Here is a 14,860-nt window from a genome sequence, read left to right on the forward strand (position 1 = left end):
TTACCGACTCTTTAAAACATCCCTGGTTTAAGTTAATGGGACCTTTACGGGATCCTGGATGTTTAAAGCAGGAGACATTAAATGCTGCCAAAGTCTTTTCAGCTTTTCCCAGATTAAGAAGCTGAGAATGAAATGCTATTTGTCCCAGCCCCTTTACTTTGACACTGTAACAGAGGATTAATTTTTGTGTTAAGTTCTATCACATCTTTGACAAAATCATCGTTTCCTATAAAGTCTCCAGCAATGATATTAATACATTCTTTTTTTGGTCCTGGATACTGCTGCTTTATCCAGATTTTCAAGCATGGAAGACTCTGGAGTGTCATTTTCTTCAGTGATCCAAATGGGTGTGTGAGAATATACCTTAAGTTTTCAGTAAGGTTAATCCCCGCTACAAAGAATTTTTCTGAAACAAAAATCAGAAGGTGACACATTAAATATTCCTTTAAGGAAAACAGAAACTGCTCAGCATTGCATTAACTCCACATCTCATTCCTCTGGGAATCATTAAAACACTAACTTTACCATATTTCTGTATTGTTTCATATCCCTAGAACTGCTTCAGTAGACAGTCTCCCCTTGTTGCAACTGCATGCTGTAGTAAAGAGTTACAGAACCAAGCTCGGTTGTTGAACCATTCCAGCTTAGCTAAATTTATCTAAATTACCCATTGCAGACTAAAAGTTCTCCACTAAGTAGTCCTCCTTTGTAAATTATGTTTGTTTCTGTAAGGGTTGCTTGCAAATGCTTTAGCCGTCCCCTGTGACAGACAGGAACACAGGGTGCACCTAGACGAGCATCTTCCTTTGGCTGGGGAGCGTGCTTTTGAAGCGGTTCTCCCCTTCGTCACCCCACACGTGCACATCACAGAGCTGCGCTGGAGGTTATGAACTGAATTTCCTTCAGCTTAAGACTACACCAACATGCTTCAGCACTGCTCTTTCCTGATGTAGCTACGGCTGTTGCGCACTGTTCTTGTAGGTGTTTCTTTTCACAACAAGGCTAGCATGATGCATTTCCCTCATCATCAGCACTGCCTAAAGCAGCAAGCACTCGACTGAGCAGGCTGGTCTGTGCTGAGGGCTTATTTTCCATGGGATCACACAAGTAGAGCAGCTGCCACAATTTATATAGTCTGTACATGTACATACACCGACACACATATTTGCAGCACCAAATATGAACGTCACACGCATGGGTGGGCAGAGCACTCAGCAACATGGGCACGTCTCATGCACACGGCATGTGCAAAGCGCTTATATCCCATAATGCTATGAACACCCAACTGCCTATGTGTTTGCATTGCTGTGCGTGCCCCTTGTTTCCTCTGAGCGACTCCCTGTGCCTACCTGGACGGCCCTTCCGCTTCATGCGCTCTAAATACTGGATGAGAGCGCGAGTGGCAGTTTTGTTTCCCCACCAGTATGGGATGGCAGGCCACAGCTCACAGTGCTTCTTCACTTCCATGTCCTCTTCGTACGAGACTATAACCTGATGGCCACGCTGCCACATGGTCCGCAGCGTCGGCACCACCTAAGAGAAAGCACACCCAGGTTGAAGTCAATAGCACAGCAGTGTTCCCAAAGTTCAAATACTGACTTGTGACATCACCTTGATAGAGAGTCACAGATTCAGTTCACATAAAGCTTTTAAGTGTATAGCCCAGTAGGTCGTTGGCTGGGTTACGAGCTGCTGGGGCAAGAGGAGCCTGGGAACTTCAGCAGATTCCTCAAACAATTCAATTACAGTAAAGTACATAGCTCAGGGTCTTATGCCTATGTAACAAGAAGCCATCCCCGTGTCGGCCCTCGTGCACATACTGCTGCTGAAAATTTGTTGGGAGAGGAAGACACAGGCCATTTGGTGAAAGGAGATAGGAGTGGGGCAAAGCCCTAGATCCAGCTGTAGGAATACAGACACAGAGAAGCAGGAATAATTTTGGCAGATGCCCCACATCGATCCAAATTTGTCACTGTAGCCATCAAAGAAAACTGAACTGCTTAAGACTTGGTAAGACTAAATGTAAGTCTTCAAGAGATACGTTAATTCTGATTTCTCTAAGGGGAAAGTTTCTGAAATTGGGATGCTCCAGACATTTTGAATTCAGAGAGAGGGGAAGACTTCAGTCAGAAACCTTCTCAGACAGACAGATGGGCTGAAACAGGTTTTCAATTTAAGTGTTTCAATATGAAATGACATTTTTCCAATCCTCAAAAGTTACCATCGGACAGAATTGAGGCCCTCTGACTAGTTTTATTTGCAAAATCGACGTATTTAACAAGTATTGTTTTTTTAAGAATGTTGTGGTTAAAAGCTGTGTCTGTTGCTTGTGAAAAGGAAATGGTGGCTTTTTGATGTTCCAATTAACTTATTAATTAAAAGCCAAAGGCAGCTGGAAATGTTTTATGTAAATCTTTGAAGAGAGCCAAGGGTTGAATGGGAATCCCTCTTACTTCATCCGAGAAAGAGAGAGTGCAAGCCCCAATGAGGTCAGAAAATACTGCAAAATTAAGACACAAGCTACTCGAACTACAAAAATCTGTGGCTGACAAAAGTCTTTACTTTACTCCAGCTGCCTTTCTAAAGCTAGAATGTCTTTTTTTTAAAAAAAAAAAAAAAAAAGGTGCGGGATAGGAGCCAAAAAAAAAAGCTACCAGAAATGTGTATATGAGCACAAGTGCTTATTTTGCAAACAAAGCAGACATGAAACTGTATATGTCTAACAAGGGATTTTTAAACCCTAGTAATCCAGATCAAAGGGAGACACCTTAAATAGTTAAGGCAATTAAAATTTTAAATGCAATGTAATGTCACACTGTGGCCTGTGTCAGTACTACATACAGACCTCTACTTAGCAGTTGCTTCTTAAATACTTTGATGCTTATTTTGTACAACAGAGTTGCAGTCTTGAAAGACAGCAGATACCAGATTATTTTAGAATAACTGAGAAAGCACTTGGTTATTTGATGTTAAATCTGAATATGTGATCCTGAAAAACCCCGCAGCTACCTAACCTGCAACGGTATCACTTGCAAAAAATGGTGAGATCCATCGTGCTGGTCACAGACCCCGTAGAAATAAAGTCTTCCTTCTTGAGGGAAGTACTTGGCTTCTCTTTGCTCCAGTGCCCTTCCTCCCTCCCCCTGGACACAACTCGGAAGTGTTTTTCTTTCTTCTGTCAGGTGATCTCAAACCATTCATTCATCACCCTCATTCAAAAAACTATCAGCAGCAGCTTGCCCCTTTTGCAATTAATAACTTTTTTTCTTTTTAAGAGCTGGCCATGTGTCCAAAAGCAAATTTGACCATCTTCTCCGGTACTGCTCTGATCATCCACATCAAGTTATTTGGAGAAACAATAAAAGTGTCACTCTGGTCTTCAGTTATTCAGCTGAGGCCTGAATATTCAGAATCCCCTAGTTTTGCTGAGAATTGTTCTATTTTAACTCTGCTGTACAAAATGCTTTGAAATGGTAATACTCACCCGTTACTGATACACCAGCTTCAAAGGCTGAACTCAAATCGCAAACAGGGTCATCATTATCCTGTACCCCTCATATCTCCAGAGAAAACCTCTGTTCCTGTGCATCTTTGAAATGTTAATTGTTTAACTACTAAAAGCTCCCACACCTTGTAAAAAAAAGGAAACTAAAAATCTCCGCTTTTAAAATTCAGAATTAAATAATTTCTGATTATTTAAATTAAGGCTTTTCTGGAGGTTTGTGTGACTGAAAGCATATTAGGCTGGTTGGGAGGTCAGCTCCAGCTCACGTCCAGGAAAGACAGTCAATGCCACCAGAAATGCACTGAGGGCAGAGATGCTGTTAAGGACCTTGACAGGCTGGAGATATGGGCTGACAGAAACCTCACGAAGCTCAAAGTAAAATCCTGCACCTGAATGGAGTAACCCCATGCACCAGGACAGACTGGGGGCAGCTGGCTAGAAAGCTGCTTTGCAGAAAAGGACCTGGAAGTCCTAGTGAACACCAACCTGAACATGAGCCAGCAGCGTGCCCACGTGGCAAAGGCCAACTGCAAACTGGGCTGTATCAGTAAAGGCACAGACAGCAAGTCAAGAGAAAGGGTTCGTTCTTCCCTTCTATTCAGCAGTTGTGGGACTGCATCTCAAGTACTATCTCCAGCTGGGGCTTCCCCGGTACAAAAGAGTCATTGACATGCTGGAGTGAGTCCAGCAGCATGCAACCAGAGCCAGCAGAGGCTGGAGCATGACATGCAAGGACAGTTGAGAGAGCTGCGTCTGTTCAGCATGAAGAAGAGAAGACAATGGACAGGTCTTACTGCTGTCTGCAAATACCTAACGGGCAAATGTAGAGAAGACTCCTCAGATATGCATAGCAAAAGGATCAAAGTCAGCAGACACAAGTTACAGCAAGAGAGATTCTGATCAGATAGATAAGAAAAACATGTTTACTGTGAGAGTGGTCAAATGTTGGACCAAGCAGCATGGAAAGGTTGTGGAATCTCCAGCCTCAAAGATATTCAAGAATGGATGTGACACAGCACAACGTAACTTTGAAGTTGGTCTTGGTTTGCATGGTGGGGTTGGACCAGATAACCTCCAGAGGTCACTTCCAACATAAACTATTATAAATAGCATAAAAAATCATTTATATTATGGCTGTGAAAAAGCCGAAAAAGGATTCTTTAAATTCTATAAATATAGTATGGACTATATAACAGACAAACCTTCTTTTCTTTTTTTTAAAAAACAAAACTCAGACAGGACAGTGGATGACAGTTGTGTCCCTACTATTGTCCCACAATTCAACAGACATGACAGTCAAATTTAATTCCCTCCTACACACTGTGGGATGTAGGTTTGCTTTGTCTCCTCAATTTTAGTAGGTAAGGACCTATCTCTGATGCAGCAAATGTTACTTTTCCTAGGTTAAAAATACAGTGAAAGTAGAATATATCTAAAAATTTGGAATCACAGATTTCACTGTAATACATCATTCTTAAAAAAAGAGGAAAAAAGGATCTCATACTTACATTTCTGGGACACAGTTTACACTGGAATATCTCTTTTATACAGGCAATAAGAAGACGATGAAGTTTCTTGGTTAATCCATCAAAATTCCTGCAGGCTAAGATAACAACTTCTTGAGGGTGAGTTTCCAACCACCTTAACACTTCCCAGAGAATATCCTACAAGAGAGAGTCACGTCAACTTAGAAAATCATCTATGCTATGCAGGGGAAAGGACATAAAACCAACAGAGCATTAACAGTGGGGTAGACTCACAATTGCAATAATAAAAATCAGCGTAGGTTTCCATCTGACAGCCCCAGATGCACCCCAGGAAAACGTACTTTCTGCAGGTCTGTGCTGATTTGCTCTGGATGTGGTTCTAGCACACTATACTTAACAGCTTTGTATTTTGATCATATCCATGAATCTCCCACTGCCTAGAGGCAGGTCAGCAGTAAATCAATCTTGCCAAGCTTCTTCGAGGATAAACAATGTGTTAGTGGCAAACTCAAAACCAGGGAAAAGCTCTGTGCTTGCTTAAACGTGACAGGACCCATTTTCCCCATTTGTTATGGGCAATGACAACTTCTTGAAGACCACATGCAATAAGCAGGGTAGTCAGGCACTACCTCTAACTGTTCACATGAGCACGCCAGTCACCATGAAATTTCAAGGCATGAAGGGTTCAGACTCATGAGCATGAAACTGAAGCTTAGCCGGTCAGTCTACAAATGAAAAGCTGCATTAGCTGGCTGTGCCTGGCTGTACAGGTCCCAGCAAATGGAAAGAAGATGTAAACTACTCCACAGTGACAGAGCACATGCAAAGAGCAACTCACAGTAGTTTCTTCACAGCAGCTGACAGTAATTTGATCATGGCATCCAGACTTGAGTCTCTCTCTTTCAGTGAAATACTTTTACCTCAAAAAAAAAAGTGTTTCTGTGATTTTATTAGGCCTTTAGTACCTTCTTCTTTTTAATAACTTCTCTCCTTTCTGGGGAAATGGGATTGCCCTGGGTAGCATCCTGGGACAATATAAGATAAAGCCCAGAAACACCAGGCACTTGGTAGGGGGTAGGCAGTGGGGAGCAAGGCACAACAACTCCTGTTTGAGGATAAGGAATTGATTGATGCTCCAATCTCACTTGTAGCTGCTGAAACTAACTTCCGGCCTTGCTGATTTTCTCTAGTTTGAAGTCCTCACATTAGGAAAACAAATAACCTACTCAGAAAGCCTTGGGCCAGCTTTTTCAGATTATCCTAAAGGTAAGGACAATACCTGTACAGTAACAGTTGTGTAAACCATATGCACGAAGTACAAATTCATAGATGGATCGTTAGCCTTGTGGGCAATCCTGAAATCCAGATATCTAACTCCGGCCTCAAGTTGCTCCGTCACAGTCAGTTCCTGAAAGGTGAAACAGAAGACAAAGGTCCCGAGAGCTTGGAAGGGATTTGCTTCTGTCATTTGGAAAGCCAAAAGAGGTGTACAAAGTTAGCCCTATGACATTTTTCACAGGTCTTTCATCTTTAAAACAACACTATACAACACCAACTAGCAACCAACTTTGAAGGATTTTACTCTCTGACAAGAGGGATCCCAGTTTCCCTGCAGCACATACTGCAGGTACAGATTGGATTAGTTTCAGACCTCTGCCCTTGTTGTGTTCTGAAAGTTAAAGATCCATTAACCTGTGCGTAAATACACAATCACTCTTCACAAGACTATTCATATGAACAAAAATTGCAGGATCAGCACCTTAGAAATGCTGTATTTATTTTATTAGATCAAAGACTCTACCATGGTTGTCTCTGTGGAGCTCATTCATCCTCAACAGACAGAAAAACAAAAATAGAAAAAAGTACTGGCTATTGTTCTTTTTCAAGATAAAGTCTCTTTAAAAGTTTGAATTAACCTGTAGAATTCCTACAAAATAGAGTTCCTCCTCTATTTCCACTTCCCTCAGACCTCTTCTACTGGATTTGAGGGCTGAATGGAAAAAGTGATAAAGTTGAGTTTCTGGGGCAGAAAATCGCAAATGATGTCTCTCTTATCTATATCAAGGCTCTCTTTGCATAAGAAAAGAATCAATTTAATTAAATATGTTTAAGCACTAATTTGTCTCAGTTCAACCTTCTACAGAGAACAATTTCAGGTTTCAGAAAACATACACTGCACTGTTTTAAGTCAGAAAGGATTCAACGAAGCTAAATCAATACAAGGCGTTGTGCCTGAAAAACCACATCCATAGCTTCAGCGCCCAGACAGAGCTTAAGACACATGGCAGGATGCTCACCCTGCCTAGCTTTCTGTTCTTAGAAGGACAGGAATTTAACCTCCCCAGACTGTGCCTGAGCTACAGAGCTGGGGAGCAGCCCAGCCCTGCATGCCCTGGGGTGCAGGTAGTTCGGTGGCTCAGGCCAGCAGCTCCTTCTGTGCCTCCTTGGTCTCCACCAGGCTGGAGCAGTTGAAGGAGTGATCCGTGCCCAAGTCCCACCTTCCCTTGGAGCATGCTGGAGATGGGATTGTAAATGGCTGTAGGTCATATGTAACCTTTGTGGCCACCAAGACCACCAGATGAAATAGCTGCTCTGAACTGCCCATTGGATGAATTAATTTCTTTCTGTTGACTGCATGGGAAAACTAGACAAATTAGACTCTAATTAGTCACCTGGGTTTGGATACTGAATTAGACAGTGTGAATGTTGCCCCCCAAGGGCAAAATTTAAGACGAGGCCTTGGGGAGTGATGTTGCTCAAGGGAAGACTTGGGCCTCCAGACTGACACCCATAACAGCCAGGTCTCCAGTCAGGCACCACCTCCCTAGGCACCGGGCCATCCAGAAACCTGTGGGTCCTATCATTGGTAGGGCTCCTTGATCTCCGATCTGGATACCAACGGGTGGAGTCGCCTCCTCGCAAAGATAGCTTGAGCACCACAGAGCTAAGGTGGGGCAGGATTGCGGCCGTGCCTCTTTCCCATCAGCACCAGGCCACTTCCCGCTCAGCACGCTGGGTTCGGACCAGAAAACTACTATAATGATGTAAGGAGCTTGTTTGCCACCAACAGGGTCACTTCACTGGCCAGCAACCAACAAGTTAGGAAGTATCTAAGTCTTTCATTGGCTTAAGACACAAAGCAAAAAGCAACTCAAGACAAGGCACAGTGCTAAGCAAGTGCCTTTCCACATTGACTCATCACTGCCATTACATATTTGGTATCTGGTAGCGTCTAATACTCCAATTTGCCAGGGCTGCTCAAACACAACAAAAGAAGCCTAGGCATAATTATTGCCATTTATCAATTATTCAGTTTTAATTCCCTAATAATGAACTCCTTCAATGAGAATAAAAGTGAAAAGATTTTTGGTACTTCTTTGATGCCAGGAAACTCTGTTCTTTGGAAGAATCTTCAAAAGCTCTAGCTTAAATCATGATCCCCAATTTTGTCTTTAACATACATTTGTGAGGAACAAAGAGATAGCCACTAGCTTAATATTTAGACATTTAAAAAAAATAACTAAACCTTATGTGAGGGTCCACATCTTCATTCTCTTAATCTTTATGGAAAAAATTCCCTTCAACAAGATTTTTGTCTCTGCTGCTGGGTGAAACACTTACACAATATAGATGGGGAAAGCAACTGACATCTCACACAACAGTGATAGTAAAAATGACAAGCATTACTTTTTGAACAAAGTGCAAGAGAAAAACCTCTTTTGATTATAGTAATATTAAATGTTATTTATAACAACAATAAACGTGAAAAAGAAGACGAGTTTCTCGTACCAAGTGGTCAGCTTTAAGCAACATCTTTGTCTATGTATCATCCCTGCCTCACCTACATGATTTTTCCCCACAAAAGAAGAGCTGGTATGTATGGCACCTATCTCATACCCCAGTGTACTGGTTTTGGCTGGGATAGAGTTCCCCCTGCCTGCCGATGGGAAGTAGTGAATGAATTCCTTGTTTTGCTTTGCTTGCTTGCATGGCTTTTGCTTTACCTATTAAAAAGCTGTCTTTATCTCAACCCACGAGTCTTCTCACTTTTACCCTTCTGATTCTCTTCCTCACACCGCTGGGGGGGAGTGAGCGAGCAGCTGTGTGGGGCTTAGTTGCTGGCTGGGGATAAACCATGACACCCAAGCACGGTATCTCATGGGAGCACAGATTTCTGGGCAGCAGGCTATTCTTTCATTGCGCACAGGAGAGCGTGACTACTCTCAGCACTGCAGCACAAGCTGTGCCCAGGCAAGACAAGAATGCCAGACAACAGTTACCTGTGTTGTAGACCACTTCATGATAATGGGGTGCACAATGCAGGGCATACATTCATTTAAAAACTTCACCAGCTTGGATTCATTGCCACTAACAGCAGAGTTTTCATCCAAGCAGTAGGTCATAGTGTCATGACTCCCTGTAGAATACAAAAATAAATACACAGAAAATGTCATTTCTTAACTACTCAAGCACCACAATACATGGTTATATTGCATGCGTATACCTGACGTACCACCCCATTTCCAAATCACACACCTATATTGCCTGACAGCCTACGTATTTACAGCAAAAAGGTGGGCTCTTCGACAGAGGCTGCTCACTTGACATTAATAAGCTTAGTGTGAAATCCTCATGAAAGGAAGGCATCAAGACTTTTCAATAAAGCAGTCCCCATCTAACCACAATGAAATGACCTGTTTCAACTAGCATCTTCCACTGAAATAGTTATCTTCATGTGAAAATTCACTTTTTTCAGGGAATAAATAGCTTTGTCCTGTTTTCAGAGTTGTCCAAATGAAGGATTTCATACTCCAATCCCACCATCTCTGTACAGGAAAATATGACTGAAAGCAGAAATTCATTTTCTTACACCTTTGACAGGACCAACTCCTAACTTGGCACTTTAAGCATTTATATTTTAAATATCTGGTAAAAATGCCCTGCTGAACTAAACACCCACATGGCCTACAAAAACAATGTAAGAGGTGGACGCTTGAAGGTTTCAGAGGCAAATCCAAGTCTAAGTTTACATGTGATAGATGGACAAGATCCACCTTTTATGGACTTCAGAAATTACCTGATTCCTTCCAGCACAGGCAATTACATGAGGGCAGGCTTAAACTCCAGAGCCAAGTACAGCCTGCCCAAATATTTGACTTCTTTGAAGTCTCAATAAGTCTGACACATCTCTTGCATTATGTTTAGATGAAACCCTGTTGCAACTCACAATTTCTTCAGGACAGGCAACCAGTGATTTTGCTAGCTTTTTCTGTTCCATTATTTCTTCTAATTTTGTAAAGCATCAATAAGAAAAGCTAACAACTCAGTGAAGTGACTTCCTGGGATCTTTACAGAGTATCTGCAAGGAATTTGCATATCATTTTGGTTTTTAAGTCTTCTGTCAAACAAATTGTTCATTGGTGCTAGGAACTGACTCCTTGAATGGTCAGTCTTACTGGTGCCAATGGCAATACTTCTAGTAGCCAAAGAAAAAGGACAAGATTGTATTTGAAATAAATTCTTTGAAACTGTCAATAGTAGTTTAATGTCACACTCAATTTTTTCACCTTTTAAAATTTGGTTTCTGTCTGTTTTACTGCTTTAAACACCCAAACCAAGCTCACTGCAGATGGAAGATCAATAATGAGGGCATGCAATCAAAGAAGTTTGTCTTACAAGATGTAAGACTAAAACCATTAAATACCCATGGACCAAATCCAAGTCTGAGAGAAGTGAGCAGGATTCCATTGACAGGCGTTGCATCTACTGATGCCAATCAGCATATGGATGGTAACCTTTCATTTAGGAGTCGTCTTGTGATGTCAGTAAGTTACGGTAATGAAAGGAAGACGAGTATACCCATGACACAACAAATGCAATGCAAAGATAGTGAGCTAGCACCAAACCAGGTAGCTTCAGAGTTTGAAGCAACATCTCCCCGGCAGCACTGTACTGAACCTGGTGCAAACACAACACTAATTACTGAGACTTGCCTCATCTCCTCGTCATGCTTTCAAAATGCACTCTCTCACATTTCTTGCATGCCCTGTTGTCTCCTCTATCTGAGATAAGCTTCCACTTCCAAACTGGGCTTCCCCCAGTCATTGCTCCCTCTGAAAACCTGCCAGAGCTGTCTTGACCTGCTTTTGTTCTGACCTGGGCTAGACCAGTTTTGTAGGTCAGCTGGACAGCCACCAAAACCTTCCAAGCTGACAGCCTGAAACGCTCTGCAAGAGTCCTCCAATGTTTGCTGAAATGGGCTTGTCTTCAACTATCCTTTTCTTCATGCCTGTTCTCCGAGCAGGCATATTGACAAGAACAACAAACATTCACAAGAATAACAAGGTCACCGTTATGGGAAGAGCCAAGAAGTCAGGCACACATCATCAGGTTCTCAGCTTTCTACAACGGAACACTACTGTGACAGCTTTTTTAGAAACAACATGGTTCCTTTTCCACCAAAAAATAGCACTGAGCACGCTACTGACTTTTCAAAGGATTTTTGAAAGGTGGGGGAAGAAGAGAACATGACCTTCATTCTTATGTCATAAGATAGATACTTATTTTCTTCTCTTGATGGTTAAATAAGAAAGCTAAACTTTCTTCATAATATCTGTCCTGGGGTCCTCTTACAGAGCCTTTATCCAAAACTGAGAGGTGCACTTGTTTTGACGTTAACACCAATTTAAATTACATATCCAAGAAGTCGCCATGAAGTAAGTTTCTGGTTGTCAATTTTAATCGAAACTCTACACTCCACTAGTTAATAAAGGGCAGGAAAAAAAAAATCCACCACAGTTCTTGGGTCCTCCCAGGGCTCCACTTACTGAAGACAAGACTTGATTTTCCTACTATCTCTAAATATACGTCTTTGCTAAAGTTAACCTAGGATCCTGTACCCTACATAAAACATTAATCTATATGCTGTGCTGCTTGCCACCCAAACTACCTGTCACATCTACAGGTGTGAGAGAAAACGTGGGCTAGACTTTTCTTTAGTACCATTTTCATTGCGGAGGCAAAGGGAATCACTCAAGAGCTACCAGTCTTCCAGTGTCTCCCCATGTGCCAGTGAAAACAGGTTCTCCCGTAACTTCTTTGGACAGAATGAGAAAAAAAATCTATTCAAGGCAGCAGAGAGAAGCAATAATAAGACGAAAAAAAAGGCTAATGATACACAGGTCTGAATGGAGTACCTATGAAGACGCCAGCTATAGCGCAGCTGTATTTACCCATAATAGGATAAATACAGTTTTTATAAGCATAGTCATGCAGAAAAGTCACACCCCACATAAGTAAAAACATATGTTAATTAAAAGTCTCCATCCTCCCTTTTTTCATACCTTCACAGCCTCTTTTAAACAGTACAAACAAGTAATAAATTAAAATGTTATTCTTCTCCTTTTGGTTCCTTTTGGAACCATTTTATTATATAGGAAGTGGCAAGAACGAATCAGGAAAATCTCACCATTGCCCAGATAAGCAAATGCTCAGATTATCAGCACTGATCCGACAAGATGACGCACAGGGACTGCAAAAAAGTCCCTCTTTCCTTCCTTCCCTCAAAAAAAAAAAAAAATCCTTTTTCCCCCCGCTCCCCTCCAAGAAACCCCAAACATTACAGACTAAAAGTATTCACGTGCATGCACACATCACACAAACCCTCCCCCAAGCCCTTCTCCCACACGCTGACCCAAATAATAAATGTAGCCATCCTGATATGGGACAAACAGGATGTCCCAATGCTTAAGTGACACGCTAACAAAACAGTGGAGAACAAAAGTCAATCTTTACCTGGAAGAGCTAAGTTATAGAGGGGAACATCCCAGAGCTTCTCTGGTAATTGTGACATCCATTGACCATTTTCATGGCACACATGAATGGAGGTTTGCAAAGGGCCTTCCATTAGTGCCTGATCGAGGACTTCACAGGATGTTCTGTGAAGAAAAAAGAAAATAAAAAGAACAAACCATTGCATATACTGTGATTGAATTAATGCCATTGCACCCATGCAGAACGAATTTATATATGCTATAAATGTCAACCCTTCTCTCAAGTAGTTGCAGCAAAATGTCAAGAGCTTCTTGGCCACAACATACACTGACTGACAACATTGTCTCCCAGCACAATGCCAAGGGAGGGTTCCAGCTTCAGGCTTGTAAATTGACCAACTGAGAGAAAAAATAGAGCCAAGACAAATATGTGCAACTTTGTTGGTATGGAGAAATGACTATCTACATCGGCTATTGCGACATCATGAGGAGTAACCTACCTCCAGCATGAAAAAAACATCTGTTCCCTGACCCTCTGCAGCCCTGGGAGCATGGCAGCGGGACTGACAGCAGGACCAGGACAGGGGCTGGGTCTGTGACCCTCAGGCCCCTGGAGAACACCTTAAAGCATCAATTCAGCTGCCACAAAAATACCTCTGTGAAAAGCCTTGACAGAGATGTTAGGACATTGGATTTTCAGATCACTGGCTTCTGGGGTCAAAGAAGCAAACTTCCGTCTTCTTATTCCCTGTTTTGAGAAGAAGAGATGTCTGTTCTTATCACCCCCACTGAGCCCATGATCACAAGCACTTCAGTTTGGTCAGACCTTCCTGAAAACTACTCTTGAACTGTTCTTGGATACAAGCCTCTCTGCAATCTTCTGCAAAATTTGCAATAGTCATTCAGGAGTGCCAGTGGGTGATACCTAGCTGAGAAATCATGGTCATCACCAGGGCCTACTAGAGTTATCCTGTTCATTTTTCATTTTATGTTCTCCTGGATGATGCAGAACACGAAGACAAACTCTCCATGCCTTTTTTTTTTTCCCTAGGATGTTCCTGAAGTTCGGGTGGTGTTTTTGAGGGTGAAAGCCAGCCTTCCTTTCCACTGTTTTCAAGGCTTTAGCTATTTTTTCACAGCTATGTAGTGGGACACCTTCTTTTAGATCATGGCACAGTGTTTACCTATATTAATACTACAGCTATTTTAATCCTTTTTAAAAAAAGCTGTCACTGTGAATGATTCCTTCATGTCCACTAGAGCAGTAGCAGTCAGATATGTATTTGTGCAGGTTTTGTGCTCTGACAAACTTTCTCACTGGTCTCTGGTCCCTTCTACTGCATCTTGGCACATTCATTCCCAAGACTGCTTCTCCCCAAAGTCTTCTTTGGGTTGCTTTTGGGAAGTGGTTGGTTTTTCTGGATTTACAAGGAAGCCATGCTATTTATATGAAGAACCTGTGGTTTCCTTAAACATGGTACAATAGATTTTGGTTTTTTTGGCAGTCACATAGGGTCATCTGAAAGACAACTTTAAGAATTGCATTCCTAGGCTTTATGCCCATACCGCACATGACAGATACAATCTGCTTTTATATCTGACAATGCATCGCTCATCCAGCCTGCCTTGCTGTGCCTTTGGTGTGGCTTTGAACTGGTCTCTCTGAGTACGGCCACCCCAGTTAAGGTAAGAATGCTGACTGAGGGAAATGCCCAGCCACCCCTGGCGCAGTGACACAGGCTGCACGTGTCCGGTGCGTAACCTGGGGCTTTCCTCCTGGTGAAGAGCAGCTACCTCAGAGGTTATCCATACGCACAAGGCCATTGCGCAAGCTGGAAAGAAGTGGTTTAAACCCTCTCTTTGTTACCTTTGTCTCCTTATTAAAAAAAGAAAAAAAAAAGCAACAGATATTTGATGGCCTAGTATGAAGCCCAGTAGAAAAACTCACATGGGTTTATTTAGGAAAAAAAAAAAAAAATGCAGATCTTTTTGACCTGCATAAGAAAATGGTCTCTACATGCCCCATCTGGTATCCTTATGCACAGAACCATAAAATGGTTTGGGTTGGAAGGGACCTTAAAGATCGTCTAGTTCCA

At 42.1% G+C, this 14,860-nt stretch overlaps 1 protein-coding gene across 1 annotated transcript; it reads right to left on the reverse strand.

The window, feature by feature from the left end:
* Nucleotides 1-113: 113 nt before the first annotated feature.
* PLCXD1 (phosphatidylinositol specific phospholipase C X domain containing 1) lies at nucleotides 114-12,898 on the reverse strand. The gene is made up of 6 exons (XM_068395288.1): nucleotides 12,787-12,898; nucleotides 9,273-9,409; nucleotides 6,272-6,400; nucleotides 5,014-5,169; nucleotides 1,350-1,533; nucleotides 114-406 (listed from the first exon to the last, which is right to left on the reverse strand). Exons 1-6 carry the CDS (start codon nucleotides 12,896-12,898, stop codon nucleotides 114-116), a joined length of 1,011 nt encoding a protein of 336 aa, XP_068251389.1.
* Nucleotides 12,899-14,860: the final 1,962 nt, after the last annotated feature.

This window comes from Nyctibius grandis, chromosome 2 (genome assembly GCF_013368605.1).
Source record: "Nyctibius grandis isolate bNycGra1 chromosome 2, bNycGra1.pri, whole genome shotgun sequence".
Lineage (NCBI taxonomy): Eukaryota > Metazoa > Chordata > Aves > Nyctibiiformes > Nyctibiidae > Nyctibius > Nyctibius grandis.

Excerpts from the sequence above, each read along its gene's own strand:
- PLCXD1 (XM_068395288.1), bottom strand. The coding sequence starts at position 12,898 with ATGGAAGGCCCTTTGCAAACCTCCATTCATGTGTGCCATGAAAATGGT. Across the intron at positions 6,401-9,272 it reads TGAAGTGGTCTACAACACAG|GAACTGACTGTGACGGAGCA; the intron begins GTAACTGTTGTC and ends TTCACCTTTCAG. Across the intron at positions 407-1,349 it reads GAAGCGGAAGGGCCGTCCAG|AAAAATTCTTTGTAGCGGGG; the intron begins GTAGGCACAGGG and ends TTTTTGTTTCAG.